The sequence below is a fragment of the Eschrichtius robustus genome, chromosome 7 (genome assembly GCF_028021215.1).
Source record: "Eschrichtius robustus isolate mEscRob2 chromosome 7, mEscRob2.pri, whole genome shotgun sequence".
Classification (NCBI taxonomy): Eukaryota; Metazoa; Chordata; class Mammalia; order Artiodactyla; family Eschrichtiidae; genus Eschrichtius; species Eschrichtius robustus.
This window is the reverse complement of record NC_090830.1, coordinates 73425403-73448659: the sequence shown is the minus strand read 5'-3', so window position 1 is coordinate 73448659 and position 23257 is coordinate 73425403. Positions and strand designations below refer to the sequence as shown.

At 38.3% G+C, this 23257-nt stretch overlaps 1 protein-coding gene across 1 annotated transcript in view; it reads left to right on the top strand.

Moving 5' to 3' along the window:
• The window catches only part of DNAJC12 (DnaJ heat shock protein family (Hsp40) member C12), a 33863-nt gene extending 11474 nt beyond the window's left edge, over positions 1-22389 (top strand). The window contains exons 3-5 of the mRNA XM_068548857.1: positions 9779-9918; positions 16446-16650; positions 21856-22389. Of these exons, the coding sequence (XP_068404958.1) occupies positions 9779-9918; positions 16446-16650; positions 21856-21950 (440 nt within the window). The 3' untranslated portion in view covers positions 21951-22389. The remainder of the gene's footprint in view (positions 1-9778; positions 9919-16445; positions 16651-21855) is intronic.
• Positions 22390-23257: the final 868 nt, after the last annotated feature.

The window sequence follows — 23257 nt, the reverse complement described above, 5'->3', positions numbered from 1 at the left end:
GGATACGTATGCCCTTATGCTTTTCCTCCTACTTCTTGGGCTGCTCTTTCTGTCTCCTTTGTGACTTCCTTCCCTTCTGTCCTAAGGTTCCCTTCTAAACTCTCTTCTGGGTTTACTCCCCACTTTTTCTCTGGAGTTTTGTCCAAGTCTGTGGTTTCAATCATCAGCTATTTGTTGATGGCTCTCCAATCTATCCTTAACTCAGTTCTCATTCCTCAGTTTCAGACTGTAGCTTCAACTGCTGCTTGGAAATATTCAAGGTCACTCTGTCAAAAACTGGACTTGTTATTCATCCTCCTCTCACCTCTTAAAATCATGCTCATTTTTCTATGTTTCCCCATCTCAATAAATGGCACCACCATTCATTCAGTTGGTCAGGCAAAAACCTGTCTCCTTCCTCTGCCTCACATCTACATCTGATTGACTACCAAATGCTGGTGATTTGCCTTCCGCATCTCTCTCCTGTAGGTCCTCTTCCCTCTATCCTCAGAGCCACTGCAGTAGGTAAGCTACTATCATTTCATGCCTGAATCCTTACAGGACTCCTTTAATTGCTTCACACTGCAAATAGTGGTCTTTCTTTCTAGTTATGGAAAGAAATAAAAGATTTAATATGTACAAAACAGTACAAATAATACTATAACAAATGCCCACGTATGTATCACACAGCTTAAAACTTTACCAGTGCAGTTGAAATCTCTTGTGTATTCCTACCCTGATTTTACCCTCAGGGTAGGTAATACTATCTTAAATTTGATGACTATGTTTACTATATGTGTATACTATAGGTATGTGTATAGTATGTGTATACATATGATTTTTCTATAAGGAAAATATTATGATTAAGACCTGTCTATAACTCCATATTTCACAAATGGTAAGACCCAAACCCTCTTCATTAAAAAAAAATTTTCTGGGGCTTCCCTGGTGGCGCAGTGGTTGAGAATCTGCCTGCCAATGCAGGGGACACAGGTTCGAGCCCTGGTCTGGGAAGATCCCACATGCCGCGGAGCAACTAGGCCCGTGAGCCACAATTACTGAGCCTGCGCATCTGGAGTCTGTGCTCCGCAACAAGAGAGGCCGCGATAATAAGAGGCCCGCGCACCGCGATGAAGAGTGGCCCCCACTTGCCGCAACTAGAGAAAGCCCTCGCACAGAAACGAAGATCCAACACAGCCATAAATATAAAAAAAAAAAAAAAAAAAAAATTTTCCCTTATCGTAAATCTCTTAATTAATTTCCTCTAGAAATCATTGATCCCTTTGATTTGTATAAACAAGTCATTTTCCAATGTATGAAGTCATCTTTTGTTAGATACTTAACTATTATTTCTGCTCATTTGACCCTCCTCCTTTTTTTTGGCCACGACACATGGCTTTCAGGATCTTAGTTCCCTGACCAGGGATTGAAGCCAGGCCCCCTGCAGTGGAAGCATGGAATCCTAATCACTGGACCACCAGGGAAGTCCCTCCCCTTTTTTATTAAGGCAATGTGAACAAATCATAAGTGTAAACCTGATAAACTTTTGTCCACATATAACCAGTTTAACCACTGCCCAGATGAAGATGTAGAACATTTCCACCACCCCAGGGAAAGTCCCTTTTCATTTCCTGTTCAGTGTCAACACCCTCTCCCATTTTTGGATCTTTATCATCATTGATTAGTTTTGCCTAGTTTTGAATTTCATGTAAATGGAATCATACAGTACGTATTCTTCTGCGTGTAGCTTCTTTCGCTTTACCTTATGTCTGTGATATTTACCCATATTGTACGTGTAGCAATAGTTCGTTCTTTGCCATTGCTGGGCCCTTAGGTACAAGCCCCTTCATGCTGTGCTCCCCCCACTTATCTCTCTATCCTCACTTTCTCTCCACCACCATGCTTACAACCCCATGTTTCAGCCACTCACAACTACCTTGGTTCCTTCATGTGCCCTGCTCTCCACTCTTCAGACCTTTATACCTTTTACGTTCTCTGCCTGGAACATCCCCAAGTCCTGCCCACCTCCCTGCCCTGCTTTTGATTGGTTGGGTCGTGCTCCTGAGTCAGGTCTCAGCTTAGCCATCACTTCCTCTGGGATTTATGTGTGCTCCAGAGCACCCAACATATACGTCAGGTGGCCAACTGTGTATCATATTGTCCTCTTGTTGACAATTTGTTTATTAGTCATACTGGAAGCTCAGTGAGGCTGGCTTCCTGCTTATCTCATTCAAAGTGGTATGCCTTGCACCTAGCACAGCACCTGCCATGGAGGACAGCTACTTTGTGCACATAATTTCTTGAATGAGTGAAAGAATGAATTCGTGAACATTTCTGTAGGAGACATATGAATTACCGCTCTAAACTAGAGTTAATATTAAGATAGATGTCCTAGCATAAAAGTATAAAAATTTGATAAACACTTAAAAAAACCCCACCACCACAGATTATTCTTTAACTGGGTTCCTCTCCAGTGAAGCGTGGCTTTGAGCTGTTTTTCTGTCCCAGCAAACAATTTCTATTCAGGATGCATGATGAATCATTGTGCAATCATTGCCATTCTAGTTGCCATAGTGTTGGGGGTTTTCATGTATGGGCTACCTCAAGGCTTCTTGTTCAGAGAAACACTGGACTGTGTAAATATTGTTTAAAATGAAAAGGTACACAGACATCAATATCTTCCCTTGTCAGGCTTTCAGTAGATAGATGATTCAACCTTTGGGTAGAAATTGCTTTGAAATCTGTTTAAGCATCCATTTACTTAATTTGGATTAATATGGCTTTTTGAAAATTTAAGTGGTTCTTTACACACTTGGAGAAGGGTTAAGGTTACTGATAAAAATATTTTAAAATGTGAAACAAAAATTCACCCTGATGCTGATTTTAGCTTGACTGAAATCCAGAATATATTGGACAGATTTTGAAACATATTTCATGAAGGTGAAAGGCTAAGCCTTTAGAACAACTGCAGGTAGAAGAAATCAAACTTGTATATACACTTTTTTGGTTTGCTAAATGTAGTCTCAACCACTGCCACTGAAATGACTGATTTGGTAGCATGACGGAGTAGTAGATATGAACACAGGTTTGTCTGTCTGGATTGCTCCTAGCTCCCACTTATGAGCTAGTTGATTTTGGGCAACCTCTTTGAGCCTCAACATACTCCTAGGTAGAATGGGTAGACTAATAGCATATTATTACTTCATGTGTCTGCTGTGAGGATTAAATGATGTATCTTGCATGTAGGAAGAACTCAATGAATGTTGGCAATTATGAGTCAGTGGACTTTCTTTTCTTGTTTTTATGCAGCATTCCAAGATAAAAATTTAACAAAATGGGATAGTTTTCTTTTTGTAAGTAAACATTAGGTCGTTCTCACTCTCATTAAAAAAAAATCTAAATCTAAGGCTTTTAGAGATCTTTGCTCTGCAGTTGTGGGTGATGTAGGCAGGACTGGTTGTGCTATAGAAATTGTGTTACTGAGATCAAAAGCCTCTGGCTGGTACTCATGCCAGTCCTATGTGCACATAACAGTAATGGTTTCAGACCAATGCTTTATTAACTTTTCTTGAGCCTGAAGAAAGGGATTTCAAACTAAATTAAGGACACATGAAATTGTATTTTTGTTATTGATTTGCAGGCTTCAAAGACATCTGAATATTTGAAGAAGGGGAACTCTTTGTCTCTAACTGAAATCTTTCAATGTTTCAATGTTTTCCTACTTTAAAATCTCTTTATTGCTTTTTCCCCCTTGGAATAAAAATAACATACAGTGTTAAATAATGTTGAAAGTGAAAGTCTGCTCTTATCTCTTTTTGCTAGAGAACCACTATTAACAGTTGGTGTACTTTCCTCCAGATTGTTTTCAAAGCATGCCCTGATATCATATTATTATTATTATTTCTCAAGTAATTGTAAGTGGCCTACATTTAAATTGTGGCTATAATAATAATAATACAAATTATACTATGAAATATGAATTAAAAGAACCTCTGTATTTTCAAAGTAGACCTAGGAGTTAAATCAGAATGTCTCTTAAAGGTTCCATCATCATTTGCTTGTATAAGCTTATAAAATGAGATCTCTCGGGGCTTCCCTGGTGGTGCAGTGGTTGAGAATCCGCCTGCCAATGCAGGGGACACGGGTTCGAGCCCTGGTCTGGGAGGATCCCACATGCCGCAGAGCAACTAGGCCCGTGAGCCACAATTAGTGAGCCTGCGCGTCTGGAGCCTGTGCTCCGCAACAAGAGAGGCCGCAATAATGAAAGGCCCGCGCACCGCGATGAAGAGTGGCCCCCGCTTGCCGCAACTGGAGAAAGCCCTCGCACAGAAACGAAGACCCAACACAGCCATAAATAAATAAATAAATAAATAAAAATTGTATAACTTAAAAAAAAAAAAATGAGATCTCTCTTCCCAGAACTGGTATATGTTTATTTTGTATGATTCATTTGATTAGCTGATATATTAAAGGACAAATATAAATCCAAACTCATTTTTATTAAATGTGGTGAAGGGTATGGAACAAGGAAAAGGCCACCTAACAGGAAAGGTAAGGTCTCTTTTGCTTTCTGCTTATCAACTGCTGCTGAGGGATTGATATTAGAATAATTCTTTCATTCCGGAAACTCTGGAAAATGAGGCCAACAATTACGTGCAAACAGAAGGTGAATCATAGATAAAAATGTAAACCTTTACAACCTCTGCTCTAGTAGTAACTGGCATGTGCATCCATGGTGATAATTTAATGAGCTTTTTATCCTGTTGGAAAAAGTGACACCTCATTTATACATTGGGACATTTACACTGTCGTCAGCAACAGGAAGGATTACTCACTGGAGCTAGCAGCTATTGCAAGATGTTTTTTATGTGTTTGTTTTCCTTACCTTTTAATAACCCCATCTTTAGGGTCTTCCCTTTAATCTGTTAATTGCTACTACCTCCAGCAGTGATATTAAATGACCTATTACGTACCTGTGCTGCCCAGCTTTGGACAGGGTCCTGGAGGTGCCCTGCCATGGTTGGCAGTTTCTCTGGCTGCTGGAGGAACACTTGAAGTGGTGGTGTTTGGGGGATTAGAGCTCAGGAACAGCAGCTCTGTACCAATTGAGGTACAGAAGTATTTCAGTAGTTTCACAATTGGTATGGTGGTACCATCAGTATTGACTGTACATTTGCCCTAACATCTTCTGTTTCAAAGGATATTGACTACTTCCCATGAGGTATTTTTAAGCACCATCAGGATAATTTTAATTATTTTTCCCATTGATACTATTAAAACATGCCTAATTCACAAAGTGTTTTAAGGGCATGTGTCATTTCTTTGGTGCTTAGAGCTCAGGGAATAGCATTATATGAATATCTTTATATTCACATCCAAATTGGAAGCATTCACTCATTCATTCATTGAACAAATACTTTTTGAGCACCTACGACACTGCTCTAGTACAAGGGATGCAGCAGAAACAAAACAAAGTCTCTGCCTTCATGGGGTTTGTATTCTCAGGGAGGAGACACATCATAAACAAATAACTATATATAACGTCAGGGGGTACTATGAAGAAAAGTAAAGCAGGGCAAGGGAGATAAAGGAATGGGGCTGATGGAGTGGGCAGTTATTTTATGTAGCATGGTCAGAGAAAACTCCATCGACAAGACAACATCTGAGCTGACATCTGGAGGAAGTAAGTCATGTGAGTGCTTGGGGTGAAAGTGTTCTTGGTTGAAAGGACAGCAAGTGCCAAGTCCTGGGGCTGGAGTGTGCTTGGTGTACTCAAGGAACAACAGCGAACCTACTATGGCTGTACCGAGGGAGATGGGAAAAATAGGAGGAATAGGAGGGGACTTTCTTTGTGGTCCAGTGGTTAAGAATCTGCCTTCCAATGCAGGGGACGTGGGTTAGATCCCTGGCTGCGGAACTAAGATCCCACATGCGGTGGGGCAACTAAGCCCATGTGCCACAACCACTGAGCCTGAGTGCCACAACTACTGAGCCCATGCGCCACAGCTAGAGAGAAGCCTGAGCACTGCAATGAAGAGCCCGTGTGCTGCAATGAAAGATCCCGCATGCCGCAACTAAGACCCGACACAGCCAAAAATAAATAAATAAATAAATATTTAAAAAAAATGAGGTCAGAGAAGGAAGAGAGGGGCAGAGGGCAGGCAGAGCATGTCAGACCTAGTAGCCATGGTAAGAATTTTCAGTTTAATTCTAAGAGAGATGAAAAGTCAAAATGGAAGTAATTTTGGGCAGAGGAGTGACATTATGTGACTTTTTTTTTTTCTTTTTTGGGCCGTGCGGCTTGTGGGATCAGCTTGTGGGATCTTAGTTCCCCCACCAGGGATTGAACCCGCACCTCCCGCAGTGAAAGTAGAGTCCTAACCACTGGACTGCCAGGGAATTCCTTATGTAACTTATTTTTAAAAAGATCACTCGGACTGCTGTGTAGAACATAGACTGAGGCAAAGGCAGGGAGATCAGTTGAGAAGCTAGTATAATAATCCAGCCAAGAGAGGATGGTGGCTTGGACCAGAGTGATGGCAGTGGAGGTGGGGACAAGAGGTCAGATCTTGGATACATTTTAAAGTAGAGCCAACAGGATTTGCTAATGAATTAGAAATGAAATGTGAGAGAAAGAGAAGAGTCAAGGATGACTCCAAGTGTTTAGAAAACTAGTACAGTATGTCCTGACTCCCCATGCAGAACCAGTCTTGCTTCTATATTTCTCTTTATCACACTGTATTGAAATGATTTGCTTATATGTCTGCTTCCTTACTAGACTCTGAGTTTCTCAAGGGTACAACCTGGATCTTAGTGATGAATAAGGAAGATTTTTATTATCCCTGGAGATGAAGGAGAAAGTGGAGATTAGAGGGTAATATGTATTGCAGGAAAATGGAAGGGGCAGGAAGGCAGTCAAGTGTAGCCTTCCCAGCTGGGGAGCCTGGCAGGTTTGGGTTTGAATTGTGGCTCCATCACTTGTAGCTTAGGGACTTGGGGCAAGTTATATGAACCTCCTTCAGCCTTAGACTATGTAAAATGTGAATAATACTAATAATATCCACCTCATAAAATCGTTGTGAACACGAAAGAAACTCTATATTTATTAGCAATCACTTCCCATTCCCCCCTGCCCAGCCCCTGGCAATCACGAATCTAATTACTGTATAGATTTGTCTATTCTGACTATTTCATATAAATGGCATCACACAGTAAGTGGCCTTTTGTGACTATCTTCTTTCATTTAGCATAATGTTTTCAAGGTTCATCCATGTTGTAGCATATACCACATTTTGTTTATCCACCTATTGGTTGACAGACATTTGAGTTGTTTCCACTTTTTAGCTAGTATGAATAAAGCTGCTATGGGCATTCATATACAAGTTTTTATATGTGTGGACATATGTTTTCAGTTCTCTTGAGTATATACTTAGGGTTGAAATTCTTGGGTCAAATGGTAATTCTATGTTTAACATTTTGAGGAACTACCAAACTGTAGTTCAAAGCAGGAACATTGTTTTACAATCCCGCCTGTATGAGGCTTCCAATTTCTCCACATCCTCACCAACACTTGTTATTATCTATCTTTTTTTAAAAAATCATTCTGGTAGGTGTGCAGTGGTATCTCACTGTGGTTCTGATTTGTACTTCCCCAGTGACTAATGATGTTGAGCAGCTTCCCGTGTGCTTATTGGCCATTTGTATATCTTTGGAGAAATGTCTATTCAAGTCCCTTGCCAATTTTTAAATGAAGGTATTGGTCTTTTTATTAAGTTGTAAGAGTTTTTTATACATTTTAGATACAACTCCTTCATCAGATCTATGATTTGCAAATATTTTCTCCCAGTCTATGTCTTGTCTTTTCACTTTCTTGATGGTGTTCTTTGAAGCACAAACATTTCAGTTTTGATGAAGTACAATTTTTCATTTATTCTTTTGCTGCTGTGCTTGTGATTTTGGCATTATATCTAAGGAGCCATTGCCTAATCCAAGGTCACAAAGATTTACTTCTATATTTTTTTCTTATAACTTTAGCTCTTACATTTTGACCGCTTTGAGTTAATATTTGTATATGGGATTCAGCTTCATTTTAAAAAAAAATTATTTATTTTTATTTTTGGCTGTGTTGGGTCTTCGTTGCTGCGTGCGGGCTTTCTTTAGTTGCAGCGAGCAGGGGCTACTCTTCGTAGCAGTGCGTGGGCTTCTCATTGCGGTGGCTTCTCGTGTTGTGGAGCATGGGCTCTAGGCACGTGGGCTTCAGTAGTTGTGGCGCATGGGCTTAGTTGCTCCGCAGCATGTGGGATCTTCCTGGACTAGGGATCGAACCTGTGTCCCCTGCATTGGCAGGCGGATTCGTAACCACTGCGTCACCAGGGAAGCCCCAACTTCATTCTTTTGCATGTGGATATCCAGTTGTCCCAGCCTATTTGTAGAAAAGACTGTTCTTTCCCAATCGATTGTCTTGGTAGAATCGTAAAAAAACCAATTGACTGTAAATGTGGGGGTTTATTTCTGGACTCTCAATATCCCATTTGTTTACATTTGTCCTTATGGCAATACCACCACACTGTTTTCCTTACTATAGCTTTGTAGAAAGTTTTAGATTGGGAAGTGTGAGTTCTTCCACTTTTGTTCTTATTTTTCAAGATTGTTTTGACTATTCTGGGTCCCTTGTATTTGCATATGGATTGTCAATTTCTGCAAAAAAAAGGCAGCTGGGATTTTGATAGAGACTGTGTTGAATCTGTAGATCAGTTTGGGAAATATTACCATCTTAGCAATATTAGATCTTCTGATCCATGAACATGGATGTCTTTCCATTTATTTAGATATTTAATTTCTTTCAACAATGTTTTATAGTTTTCAGTGAACTTTCATTAACATTCCTCAAGTATTTTTTTTTTTTGATGCTATTGTAAATGGAATTGTTTCCTTAATTTCATTTTCAGATTGTTCATTGCTAATGTATAGAAACACAATAGATTTTTGTATATTGGTCTTGTATCCTGCTCTATAGAAAGTTTTAACTTCACTGAGGAGCAGAAGACATATTGGAAGTGTTTCCAACAGGTCTTGAAAAGTTTCTATTATATGCCATCTGGTCAAATAGATCAGATACAAAGCTACCATTTATCAACCACCTACCATGTTATTTCCTGTGTTTATAACCTCCCAGTAGCTTCCCATTGCTCTTGCAAGAAAAAACAGACCAGAATCCTTAGCATAACCTCTAAGGTCCTGGGTGACCGGGCCCTTGTCTACTCTACAGGCCCACCCCTCATTGTTCTTCCCCTGACCCATGTCTTCCTGCCAAATTGGCATCCTCTACTTCCTCTAAATAAACATGCTTTTTTTTTTTTTTGGCTTAGAGTCTTCATTTACACTGTTCCTCTAACCTGCTCATTACCCTCTATCACACTACCACTAGAAAAGGTAGTTTTCTTCCTAGTAGACAAGATTGTAATTTTTCCAATGTTTATAAATGTCTATCCCGTGAGGTAGATTATGTCTGTTGTTCACATCTGTGTCATCAGCACCTGGGAGAGCACCTGGCACATCACTGGAGCTCAGTAAAGGGAGTGGATAAACAGTGAGCCAGGTACATTACGTACAAAATCTCACTTGTCCTTATGATGCACTTTACATATGAGGAAACTAAAGCTTGATGAAGTGAACTGGCCCAAGGTTACACAGCTGGTAAATAACAGAGACATATTTCAGTGAGATCAGTTTGATTGTATGGCAGTTTAAAAATAACTCCTCCAGGAAAGTAGTGCTCATTTTTAAATTTGTTTTCTAGTGGAGACTTTTCAGAAACTGCAGAAGGCAAAGGAGATTTTGACTAATGAAGCAAGTCGAGCCCGCTATGACCACTGGCGAAGGAGCCAGATATCGATGCCATTCCAGCAGTGGGAAGCTTTGAGTGATGCGGTGAAAACGGTAGGTTTCTCTCTGGGATTAAGTGAATTTGTGAAGCTCAGGCTGCCCCTGGATTAGACTCACATAGTAGCTTAAAGAGTCAGCAGACAAGAGGAGAGAGAAGACCAAGAGGCTGGTAGTATCTAGATATAACAGTGTCCACAAAATCCTGTGACGGGAAAGTCAGTACATCAGGGCCAGAAGAGCCTCTGACTACATTTGTCAGTCTCTTTGGCTGTTTGATTCAGTATATGTATATACTCCCCGTTATCATTTACTGTTTTATACATTCTGATAACTGTGCTTCTCAAGTTGCTCATATAATACTGCCGAATCTTGAACCACTGCAAATTCATATTCTCCATCTTTTTAGTTCATATGAGCCTGTTCTCTTCTCAAGGTTTAATAAATTAATTAATCAAAGAAAGATGTAAATTATTTGTAAATTATTCCCGTTATTAATTCTGGTGAAAGAATTGTTGGATAGATGCAGAGAGACTTTTTAAACCATTGTGTTATTTTCCTTCATGCCATTAAAAAGACTAAATACAAAATAATCTCTGTAATTACTGTGTTATGTATTTATTTTGTTCTTCCATGGACCTTTGTAGATTGTAGAGAAAATGTAATTTTAAAGGTTTTTACATTCTTAGACATGATTTATTATCTGGCTCTTTTTTTTACAGGGACTTTTCAATAACATGAGACTTAGAATGCATAAGTTACCATATAAGGAAGTCTTCAGGGACATATTAGAATTAGTGTATAAAGTGATTCACATCTCTTGAATTACAGCTCGTCAAGGTTACATTTAGATTCCTTCTTGATAGTTTTTATTTTAAGGAGACTTGAGCAAATTGTTTTGTCACTGATAAAAGACCTGTAACAATGAGGGAGGGTCTTTGAAGTAATGGGGAAGAACAATGAAAAACTCTCAAAGTATGTAGTTAAAGCCACTCTACATAACATGTAAACTGTTTTCTTCATCTCATTTTGGAATGCAGTGTATATTCATATGGTTTAAGGTGGGTTAAGTATTTATGAAGGACTAACAGTAAGATTGTTGAATATATACACAAAATAACTAGAGAGAATCTCTAAAAAAGGTGACAGCTTCACATACACAAAAATGTTTTTCTTTTGCATTGTGTATATCCAAAATTCCTTGTTAACCCTGACTAAATAAACATTGTTCTGCCACCTCTACATAACTATATTTCTAGTCTCTTGAGTGTTACACACTGTAACTGCTACTGAATTAGTGACCCTTGTTATTTTAATGCCTTTTGATTTATAGTTCATTTTTCTTGATGATCCACTGAACTCTATTACTTAACTTTAACTGCTAATATCAAGTTAGCTGTGGATTTTTCAAAAACTCTTCTCCAAGTCCCTGCTCTAATTTATATTGCAGATGTCTTTCCATTAAATACTAATGTCCTGTCTCCAAACACATCATTTCTGCTTAGAATTTAGCTTAACTATGAACTCTTTGAGGTCTTACAATAATTACATATCAGATCTTACTGGCTGCATCATTAGTCTTGTCAGCAATGTTGAAATATTATGCTGGGCTAGCATTTGGTACAGGATTTATTTTTATTAGTGGTACAAAAATGATGAGATGCATATCCTTCTACTTTAAATCAGCAGTGATATTTTTCCTTGCACAGTCTTCTTTGGGCTCAACCTTGTCGTTTCTGACTTACTTTTGTTCTACTCCTCAGTGAACTTTGAAACCACTATACCAAGTTTCATGTGTTTTGTACCTCATTCGATAGACTTTCTGTAACTTCCTTTCATTCCTTTCTGTTCTAATCCTCATAGAGACTTCTGCATGTGAAAACCTCACCTCTCTCTATAACATTTTAGTTGTTGTTTTTTGTGTGTGTGCATTTCATTTGTCCATCCTTTCACACTCACTACTCTAGAGAAATTAATAACAATTGTCATACCTAGTATTGTTCATCACCTATTAGATCACCATCCTTTTGTAGATAAACATCACCATTAGGGTGTTTGGATTAGGTATATTACATTTGTCATTCTGACAATAAAATGGTTATAATTTAGGATTATAGGTGAAATTTTAGGTGACGTTTATCTAAAACACATCTGCATGTTCGCTTGCCGTAAAAGTGCAGGACAAATCACAATGCACTTTTGCAGCGTCACACAGGTTCGTATTACAGGAATCTCCTTGGGAGAACTCCTCAAATGAACCATAGCTTCAGGGTGGACACATTTCTATCATCCAAGAGTGATGAAACTCTAACTGGTATTTTTTTTTCCTCACACCAAGTCCCTGTCACTTCACTAGATATTAAGTTTTCTTTTCCATTTTATAAGTTCCTCCTGATAGTCTAATTTGTAAAAATATTTTAAGAATTCATTCAGGTCAGTGAATATGCTGGAAATTTAAGTCTAGATATGTGATGTTGGTTTAAAAAAAGGGACTATGAAGTGAGGACTTCAGTAACTGTGGCCTTTGGGATCTTGGAATAACTTGAAAACAGACATCTTTCCAGCTCAAAGAATCTTAGAGAAATCATCGTTGTCTTGCTAAATGGCTTTACCCCAAGGGATCCAGGGTATGAATGGCTCTCCCTCTGGCTCCAAAATGTATGGCTTTAGGATGGTTGTGGGAAAATGGTTGCAGTCAAAATAAAATTCTGAGAAAAAATTCTCATAAGGCATTAAAAATGTCCCATGCTGTATCAATTGCTACAAATGCTTTCAAAGTATTTACTATAGGTCAGTCATTAACCCTCACCACCCATCTAAGGCAGACTGTAGGCACTTTTATTCCAAGAGAAAAAAAGTACTGAGGCAAGAGTTGATACATTGTATACAGGCCACCTAGCTGACCTGTGATACATACATCTAACGTTTTCAGCTCTCTGGGTCCTGAATTCTTGAATTTCTTCCTCTCAGTTTTTCACTAACTTTCTCAATATCTTTCCCCCTCCACAAATGAAGCCACTGGCCAGCCTCCTCTATTACGCTCACATGCAAAAAACCCAAGAAACCAAGCAAACAAAACAACAAACCAAACCAAAACCAGATTATATATTTTACGCCAGCTGAGGCCATTGCCTCTTTTTAAAATTAACATTTTTATTTTGATATAAAACCTACAGAAAAAAATGCTTACCTGCATTTACAATTTAGCAAATGGCTGTGAAGTGTATCCTCTGTAACCACCCTTTACCCCAACACACATATTACTGGCACCGAGAAGCTCCCTCCTTATACTGATATATTTTGGCAACCATACTCAATCTAATTTTTAAACTCTAGTTGTACATATATATAATCTTGTCATAGAAAATTTAGAACACACCAAAAAATAAAAAGAAAGAAAAAAGAAAAGAAAAAATAACTTCACAATGCTGCCATGCAAAGATAACCCCATTAGTATTTTGGTGCATTTCCTTCCAGTGTTTTCTGCCCTTCATTTGTTAGCGTGAGAGCCGGTTACACTGAATGGTGGCAGTAACTGTTTTATGGGGTCTTTTTTCGGGGAAGAAGATTCAGGATGACGCTCCTTTGCAGTTGGGGAGAGATAGGTTGAATGCGGGAAGAAGTGAGTTCTCAGGTTGGATTAGGGCAGAAGGCTTGAATATACTTAAGGTTTTAGGCTGTGTACAGGCTATATTGCCCTCCAGTCTGTATATTTTATGTATATGTATCTATCTATATATTTATATACCTATATTTGAATATATCTTTCTACCTTTTAATTTAGTTGAGATCATGCTATTTGTGATCATATTGGCTATTATTTATAAACACCATGTCATTAACATTTCCCAATTCTCTTAAAAAACGATGATGAACAGATTTATTTAAAAGATTCCAAGAAGGCATTTTACCCCTTTGTACTTTCCCTTTCTTCTTGGTGAGGTGCTTCTCCTGGCTCCTGCCTGTGTGGCCAGTGTTAATACTCCTGAGACAGGTGGTAAGAAATTGTGGTGGTAAGAAATCTAAGCTCTTTAAGATGCTAATTATCTCTGCCCCTTCCCCGCTGCCCCCCACTTCCCACCCCCCTCCGCCCCACGTAGCGAACTTGGCCAAGTACACACGTAATGGGCCACCGCCTGCCTACACTGATTTGTTTAAACTAGCAAATAAAGTGGTGCTCTGGGGAGAAGTTGGCAACCGCAGTATTTTGAGATAGTTCAGACCTCAGTGTGCTAAAGATGAAAAGCCTGATGCCCCTTGCAACATGGGGCACGTGTGTAGCAGAGGCAGTGGCCCCTGCCATGGTTTGTGGCACAGTTTTTTTTTTTTTTTTTTTGTGGCACAGTTTTTAAATGTCACAACTTCTGAGCTTATTCGCTAAGCCTTGGACTTTAGAAAAATCAATTTTTTATTTGGTTTGGTTTCTTTGCTTTGCTTTTATTCTGTTTTTTTTGCAGCACAGGAAGAGAATATCCTGGATATTAGGAGAATAATACATTCTGGGTTTTAAACTTGCCCAAATATGTGGCTTATGGGTCTTTCTTGGGTTTCTGAGTAACAGAGGTAGTTATGTCACTGTTCAGCAGTGCTTCAGAAATAGCATCCCACAATACCCAGATGAAGTTTCACGAAACAGTTATGTTTATTATTTTGGTTGATGTCAGGGCTAATTATTCTACTTGAAATATTCTTGACACAGCAAACTCTCACTCTTCCTTACTCTGTATTCATCTATTCGTCTTTTCATTTATCTACCCATACATCCAATTTTAAACATTTTAATAGGAAACACAGGGAGTTTCCTGACGGTCCAGTGGTTAGGAGTGGTGCTTTCACTGTCGTGGCCCAGGTTCAATCCCTGGTCGGGGAACTAAGATTCCGCAAGCCGCACAGTGCGGCCAAAAAAAAAAAAAAAAAAAAGACAAAGGAAATACGTATACAGGACACACGTGAAAAAGGTACAAAAGGATGTATGGGGAAAAGTAATTGCCTTGTGCTTTTGCTCCATTTTGAAGATCCATTTTTCATTTTTTCCTCGCTCCTGACACTACCTTCAGAAGCCAGAGCTAGGCTGGAAAAATTACACCGTTAAGTTACTTGGCAAAGGACCACCACCCAAGTATATTGGACGCAGTTCTAGGATGTCAGGTTTCTGGGGAGAGTTTTCAAGTGCTTTTGGATCTTGTGTTTGTCTAAAAATATAAAAGCTTTAGCAGAAATTAGTGGGCAATGCCCAACACTTGATTTATGGTCCCGGATTTTTTAAAACTGTAAATTAAAAAAATATAATAAAACAACACATTTGTTTAAAAAAATCAAAATAGTACAATAGGATATGTAATAAAAAGCGAGTCCATCCTCATTCCAGACTCCAGTTCTACTCCCCTCTCTCAGAAAGCCACCATCGCAGTTTCTTGTGTTTCCTTCCAGAAACTTTCCATACAGTATACACATACACATTCATATTATCATTAAAAAAATGGAAAGATATTTAGAAAGTTCTCATTATTTTGATGATAACTGGACTTTAAGTGAATCCACTTAAAATTAGGACAAATATTTCACAGTAAATATTGATTGACTTTCTGCTTTGTGCCATGAGTTTTCTTAAAGAGAAGATGTATAACCCAGAATTCTAATATTTGCCAACTGTTCATTGATCATGGCTGGATGGAAGGTCACAATAGTAGAGTGGGGATAGTAGTTACAACAGTAGTAGGTTTAATCTCTGGCATGGCTCAAGGTACCCAGCCCAGTTGTCTGTTTTTTGATAGTAAAATACACATAAAACTTTCCATTTTAACCATTTTAAAGTGTACATTTCAGTGGCATTAAGTACATTCCCAGTGTTTTTTACCCATCATCACTATCTAGTTCCAGAACTTTTTCATCACCCCAAAAGGAAACCCTGTACCTGTTAGCAATCACTCCCTATTCCCCTCTCTCCAGCTTCTGGTAATCACTAACCTGCTTTCTATCTGTATGGATTTGTCTATTCTGGAATTATACAATATGTGCTTTTTATGTCTGGCTTCTTTTACTAAGCATAATGTTTTCAAGGTTTATCCACTTTGTAGTACTTTTCTCCTTTTTTATGGCCAAATAATATTCCATTGTATGAATATGCCACATTTTTGTTTATTCATTCATGAATTGATGGACATTTGGATTGTTTCCACCTTTTGGCTCTTGTGACTAGTGCTGCTATGAACACTTGTGTTTAAGTTTTTCTTTGAACACTTGTTTTCAATTCTTTTGTGTCTAGGAATTGAATTGCTGGGTCATATGGTAATTTTATGCCTAATTTTCTAAGAAAACATCTCATTCTTTGAATCTCTCTGATGCTGGTCCCTTTGCTTTCTACCAGGATATAGATTTCTCCTTATATCATTAGTTTTCCAAATCAGTGAGGATTAATTGATTAACATCTGAATTAATTGATTAATATCTGGCTAATAGTCAAGTCTAACATTTTGTTAATCAGCACTATAATAGTAGGTTAGGTGTTACCACATATTGACCTTTAAATATAGAAACTATATAATATTGATTTTATATTATACATCTGCTTTCAATTAATGTAGTCAATGCACTGGGCTGTCAGAGGTAAAAAAGATCTGATGTTGGAGGAATCTGACCAGACTCATACCGACAAAATTGAAAATGAGGAACGGAATGAGCAAAAAGAGATAAAGAATGAGGAGTTCGGTCCAACCACAGAGAAAACGGAGCAAAAAGAATCCAAATCCATGGAGAAGTCATTCTCCTCACAAAATCCAGATTCTCCAGGTAAGTCATGTCATGTAGCTTTGCAGAACAGAGAAGGTGTGAAATTAAAAGGCTCGTTTTATATTGTATTTATTCTCAACCTTTCCAGCTACATAGTAGTGCCAAATATAAGGGTTGGTTTAGCACCTTAAAAGATACTTACCTAGCATTGATACAGAAACTAGAAGATATATTCCTTAATACATTCCTTGCAAGGGAAAACTTGAGACATTTCTGGGATCGTCATCTGCTTTAATAAAACAGTACTATCTAACATGTGTTGGGAATTTACTATGTGTAGTTCTTTACATATATTACTTTACATCTATTATCTTGTTTAATATTAATTTTACATATATTAATTTATTTAATCCTCATTATAAGTTTGTGAGGTTGATACCAATATTATAAATTTATTTACTTATTTGTTTTTATTTTTGGCTGTGTTGGGTCTTTGTTGCTGTGCGCGGGCCCTCTCCGGTTGCGGCCAGCGGGGGCCACTCTTCGTTGCGGTGAGCGGGCCCCTCATTGCGGTGGCCTCTCTTGTTGCGGAGCATGGGTTCCAGGCGTGAGGGCCTCAGTAGTTGTGGCTCGCGGGCTCTAGAGCGCAGGCTCAGTAGCCATAGCGCACAGGCCCAGTTGCTCCGTGGCATGTGGGATCTTCCCGGGTCAGGGATCAAACCCATGTCCCCTGCATTGGCAGGCGGACTCCCAACCACTGTGTCAGCAGGGAAGCCCAGGTTGGTACCAATATTATTCTCATTGTATAGATGAGAAAACTGAAGCCTAGAGAGGTTGAATAATTTTCTCAAGGTTATCCAGCTTGTATGTGGCAGGGAAGGGGTCTGAACTGAGGCAGTTTGGTTGCAGAGTCTGCATTCTAAGGCATTGCACTATCCTGAGAAGATACCTTATCTGTAAGTAGCTTTATAGACATCTGACCCATGTATATGTCCACTGAAGCAGGGTATTACAGAGGTTAAACTCTTGGCTCCCCAGCTATACTACCTGGGTTCACATCCTAGCTCTACCATTTATTATCTGTATTACTTGGTAAAAGTTACTTAACTTCTCTACACTTCAGTTTTCTCATCTACAAAATAGAGATCAGAATGGTACCTTCCCATAAAGTTACCATGAGGATTAAATGAGACGATCCATGCAAAATGCTTAGCACAGTGATTTGCCTACAGCAGGTCCTGGATAACTGTTATCATTTCTTTGTCTATCTGGCCATCCCACTGTATTTATCTTGTACAGGTGTGTTATGTACACACACTTTAACTGTCCTCCAAATTCTTGATTCTCATGGTTGTGATACAACACCCCACTAGAATTTAGTCTTTAAGTAAAAGGTTCCTGAATGTTCTCGAACACTTCTTACAAAAAAGATAATTCGATAGTTTGTGGTGAACTATAGTCTTTCTAGAGATAGTCACTTCAAAACTCTCTTTGGGGAGAACTTTTACATGCTCCCTACTTGTTGGGAATAAAGATTCTTAGAGCTTCATTCAGGTGCCTCTGCTGGTTACCCAAGAGATCCTTTCATAGAGTCTGCAGTTGACTGCATCAGCCGCATAACTGGCAGTGGTTATAATATAACAAACCAATCAAAGCAGAAGCTCGAATGTCCTAAAGACAGTGTTTTAGGCAAACATACACATACAAACACCCACCCACAGGCATCCACAGACAAACACGTGAATGTTTCTCCATTTAGCCTTGGAATGTTCAGATCTGGGCTTCCGGAACCCCTGGGGCCTCCCTGTGACTTTATGTTTCAGATTCAGACCTATTCTGAGTTCACCAGAGTTGAGGGGGTTGATCACGTCAGATTCTCACACTGAGGCCCCACTTAAATCCCTTTCATAAAGATTCTATAAAATTTTCTTTCTTTTCAAAAATAGTTATTTAGATATTTAAAAACCCCAAACTAATATGAGCTTATCATTAAAAATTCAAAGAATCACATATAGACAACAATTTAGTGTCTACCCTAGTCTCATCCTTCTCTGCTTCTACTTCCTGAAGTAACCAGTGCAGATGCCCAGGTGTGTCTCCTTCCATAGCCTTTGTTTGTCTATGCTAAGCATATGTATAAGCATATGTTCGTTTGTGAGGGCTTTACAAATAAAGAATGGGGTTATACTGTGCACATTCCTCTCTGTTATACAGTAGCTAAGAGCACAGACTCTGGAACCAGAGCCTAGCTTTTCCCACTGATGAGTTGTGTGACCTTGGGCAAGTGAGATAACCTCTCTGTATTTGCATTTTCTTATCTCTATATAATGGTTAAAATGTTTGTGTCTACCTCTACCTTGTAAGGTCTTTTTTTTTTTTTTTTGGCTGCGCTGGATCTTCGTTGCTGCTCGCGTAGGCTTTCTCTGGTTGCGGTGGCTTCTCTTGTTGCAGAGCACGGCCTCTAGGCGTGCTGGCTTCAGTAGTTGTGGTGTGCGGGCTTCCACGGGCTCCAGAGCGCAGGCTCAGTAGTTGTGGCGCACGGGATTAGTTGCTTGGTGGCATGTGGGCTCTTCCCGGACCAGGGATCGAACCCGTGTGCCCTGCATTGGCAGGCGGATTCTTAACCACTGCGCCACCAGGGAAGCCTTTTTTTTTTTTTTTTTTTTTTTTTTGGTAAGGTCTTTTTGAGAAGTAAATAACATATGTAAAATATTTAGACCTGGTACATGGCCATTGCTTTTTTAATGTTAGCTTTTATTGCTGTGGGACTCCTCCTTAGACCCTTATATTTAGAATGAACTCATTAGAATGAACAGCTGATAAATATTCCACAGTGTAGATATATTGTAATTTACTCAGAACAAATTGTGATGCCAGTTTTGATACCCTCACATTGTGAAATGTATTCTCTTCCTGTGGTTGAGGAATGAAGCAGAGGGGGTGAGAGGAGGGAGGATCACTGTTTTGAAAGCTGTTGTTGGAGAATAAGAATTATGCAATTTTGCTGAAGGCTGCATTTACCAGTATTTTCTTAAAGCTGTTGAAGAGATTATTGGCTGTTCTGAGTAGTGCCTTAAAGTTGGGGTTTCATATGCCGAGGCACAGTTGCCTGATTATCTATAATTTCATTTGACTGCAGTGTAAATTTTTATAACATCAGCATTTAAGAAATATTATTCATGTCAGCTTTACCAAGCCCTGAGTGGCTTCCCACATAACTTTTCAGCATTTTTGTTAATTTCCTCAAGCAGTGCTTGATATTTACTTTGAAGTTTGCCTTTTGATGCCTCTTCTGTGATGAGCTTCTATCAAATAGTCCCCATGATTTTCTGATTCTTCACTGCAACCAGGAAAATAAGGAGCACGGCATCTGAAAACCCATGTGCGAGATAATCTTACTTTTACTTTCTTTTCATTTAAATATGCAATAAATGTGCCTTCTGATGAATACAATTCTAGAATCAAACATCCTGGAGTAAAAAAAATATGTAGCAGATGCTGTTGATGTGCTAACATATCCTCTGGGCATTGCCAACCCTATGGCTCCCACCAGAGGGCTTTCTCTGGCAGTGGGTCCGGCTTGGCAGCAGTGAGCGGGCAGTTAAGTACCAGAGAGTAAACACGCTGTGGGTGTAGCCATCAGTTGATAATGAATGGGAGTGGGAGGCTAAATTCCCCAGCGCCTTCACCCTTCAAGTGGAATAACTCTGAGGGGTCTTTATAGACTTGGTTCCTTTCCCTACCAGGGTCTCCTGGGATCACCTCCCCAATTGGCCACTTGCATTCAAGTTCTTGTCCGGGGTCTACTTCTAGGGGGACCCAAACTGGAAAACGTCTTTTCAAACTACAGAAATAACATGTATTTAGTGTAGAAATGTGAGAAAATATGGTCAGCAAAAGGAAGAAAATACAATAACTTGTAGTCTTACCACTTAGGGAAATATTTATTATTGTAATTTTGGTATATTTTAAGATATGTTAGTATACCTAAAATGAAAAGGATATTACTGTACATATTTTGTGTGCGTGTTTCAATTACAGGTTGTCAGAAACAATTTCCTTTTTGCTTTTTCCCCAAATGGCAATTCTTTAGATTTTTTTCTCTGATAATTCTAAAGAAAGTGCAGATCCTATTTTCCTGGGATAATCACTGTCAACTATTCTGTGTATATTTTTCCTACTAGATATTTAGATAATATTTTAAATATCAATGGAGGCATATTTAATATATTATTCTGTAACCTGCTTTTTCATTAGCAATATTATAAAAGTAAAAAATGATACAAGGCATACTTGTTCATCGCAGAAAAATAAGAAAATACAGATAAACAAAAAAACAGTATAAAAAATGAAAATCATATCTATTCCAACTCTTCAGGAATAGTTACTGTTAACATTTAGGGGTAATTCCGTATAGACTTAAACAATTTTATATAAATACCCATGTAAATATGAATTTATGAATGAGATCATGTTGTCTAAACTGTTTCCTAACTACCAGTTACTTAACAATATGTTATGAACATTTTTCTATGATGATAAATATTAAAACATTGTTAATGACTATATCAAAGCCTTTTAACCAATTTTCTATTACTGAAGATTTAGACTGTTTCTTGATTTTTTAAACATTTACAAATGGTATCATAATAAACATCCTTAGAGTTAAGCCCTTGAGCACATCATGATTATTTCATTAGGATAAATTTCTAGAAGTAGAATTATTGGCTTAAAGGTTTATACATTTTAATGAGTTTGATAAATATTGCCAAATTGCCTGCTAGAAGAGTTTTGCCAGTTTACACTTCCTCCAGTAGAGACTGAAAATGACCTTTTCTCTAGTTTTCAACAAAGTTGTTTATTAGAATAAAAAGAAAAAATCTTACTACTGTGGAATAAATTATTTGTATTTCCAGGGATCCTTTCCATTGACCTTTTACTTTTGACAGCTGTTTGAAAGTAGTTTCCAATTTGCTTGCAGATGAATTGTCAAAATTCCCACCACGGGAAGTATCTATAAATATCCTTTTATTAATAAGCATTTAAAGACGTGAGGCCCTCTAATCCATATAAACCAATTCCTGTTCATAAGGATTCAAAAGTCTGGTTATCCATTTCTGTAAGATATTAATAATTCACACCAAAGACTTACCCTTACATTTCACTTATTGCAATGAAATCGAATCAACAAGCTGTATTACTATTATAAATAAGCTTGACTTTTCCTACCTCTGATGTTAAAATATTCTCTTCTCTCTTCTACAGGTTTTTCAGATGTGAACTGTTGGCACCTTCGTTTCCGCTGGTCTGGGGATGCTCCTTCAGAACTCCTGAGGAAATTCAGAAACTATGAAATATGAAATGTCCCTGCTTCATAGGGGGGAGAGGGGGAGAGAGAGAGATCATCCCCTGTGCTGCCAACATACAGTCTTTGTTCAAATCTTAAAAATGTCATGTTTGTGAATTGCTGAGTACCAATTCATTCCTCCATCCTTGATCCTGTTCTCTCAATATGTTTTCTAAACAGGAAAATTTTTAGACTAGTTTCTTTCAATATTTAAGTAAATTACGGCTCTTAGATCCAGAGTAGATTGTATTATGTGCGTTTTCCTGTTAATGTTATTTATCGAAATCCATTAAAAATCGATCTCTATATTTAAATATTTCATTGATATACCATGATCCTTATGAGTGCTAGATGTACAAGAAATGTTTTCTGACGCTGGATTTAAAATGAAATGTGAAATTACTTGTCTAAACTCCATTGAATGAAATAAATAATTTCCCCAAACTTCATAATGAATTTATAATTCAACTGTATTTTAAAAATAATTTGAATAAGTATTTCTACTTCAATCTTAATAATTATAAATTTAAAAGGTTATTATTCATTTGAGAAAATGTTTTTACAAGATTTCTTTTATTATATAGCAGGGGATAAACTTATAAACTATGTTCTAACTATGAAAATGGGCCTGTTAGGTAACATATCCTTTTTAGGTTGGAATTACTAGGTTTGTCATGTGTAGTCTATGGTTATTTTTTGTTTGGAAACAAGTGAATGAAAAATTAAGAAGAAAAATGATTTTAGAGCAGGGGTTCCTTGGTCAAAACAGAGTTTTCATCGGTCTATAGCAAAATGAAAAATATAAAAATACTGGAAGTTTTTTTTTAAAAAAATAAATTTATTTATTTATTGGCTGCGTTGGGTCTTAGCTGCTGTGCGTGGGCTTTCTCTAGTTGTGGCGAGCATGGGCTACTCTTTGTTGTGGTGCGCAGGCTTCTCATTGCGGTGGCTTCTCTTGTTGCAGAGCACGGGCTCTAGGCGCACAGGTTTCAGTAGTTGTGGCGCATGGGCGGCTTAGTTGCTCCACGGCATGTGGGATCTTCCCGGACCAGGGCTCGAACCCGTGTCCCCTGCACTGGCAGGCGGATTCTCAACCACTGCACCACCAGGGAAGTCCCAGGAAGTTTCTTTAAAAAGCAAAATTATGTCCTTCCTAACTTTGTGGTTTAAAATGTGCTTTTTTAAAAAAAAATAATTAATTAATTTATTTTTTATTTTTGGCTGTGTTGGGTCTTTGTTGCTGTGCGCGGGCTTTCTTTAGTTGCGGTGAGCGGGGGCTACTCTTTGTTGTGGTGCGCAGGCTTCTCATTGTGGTGGCCT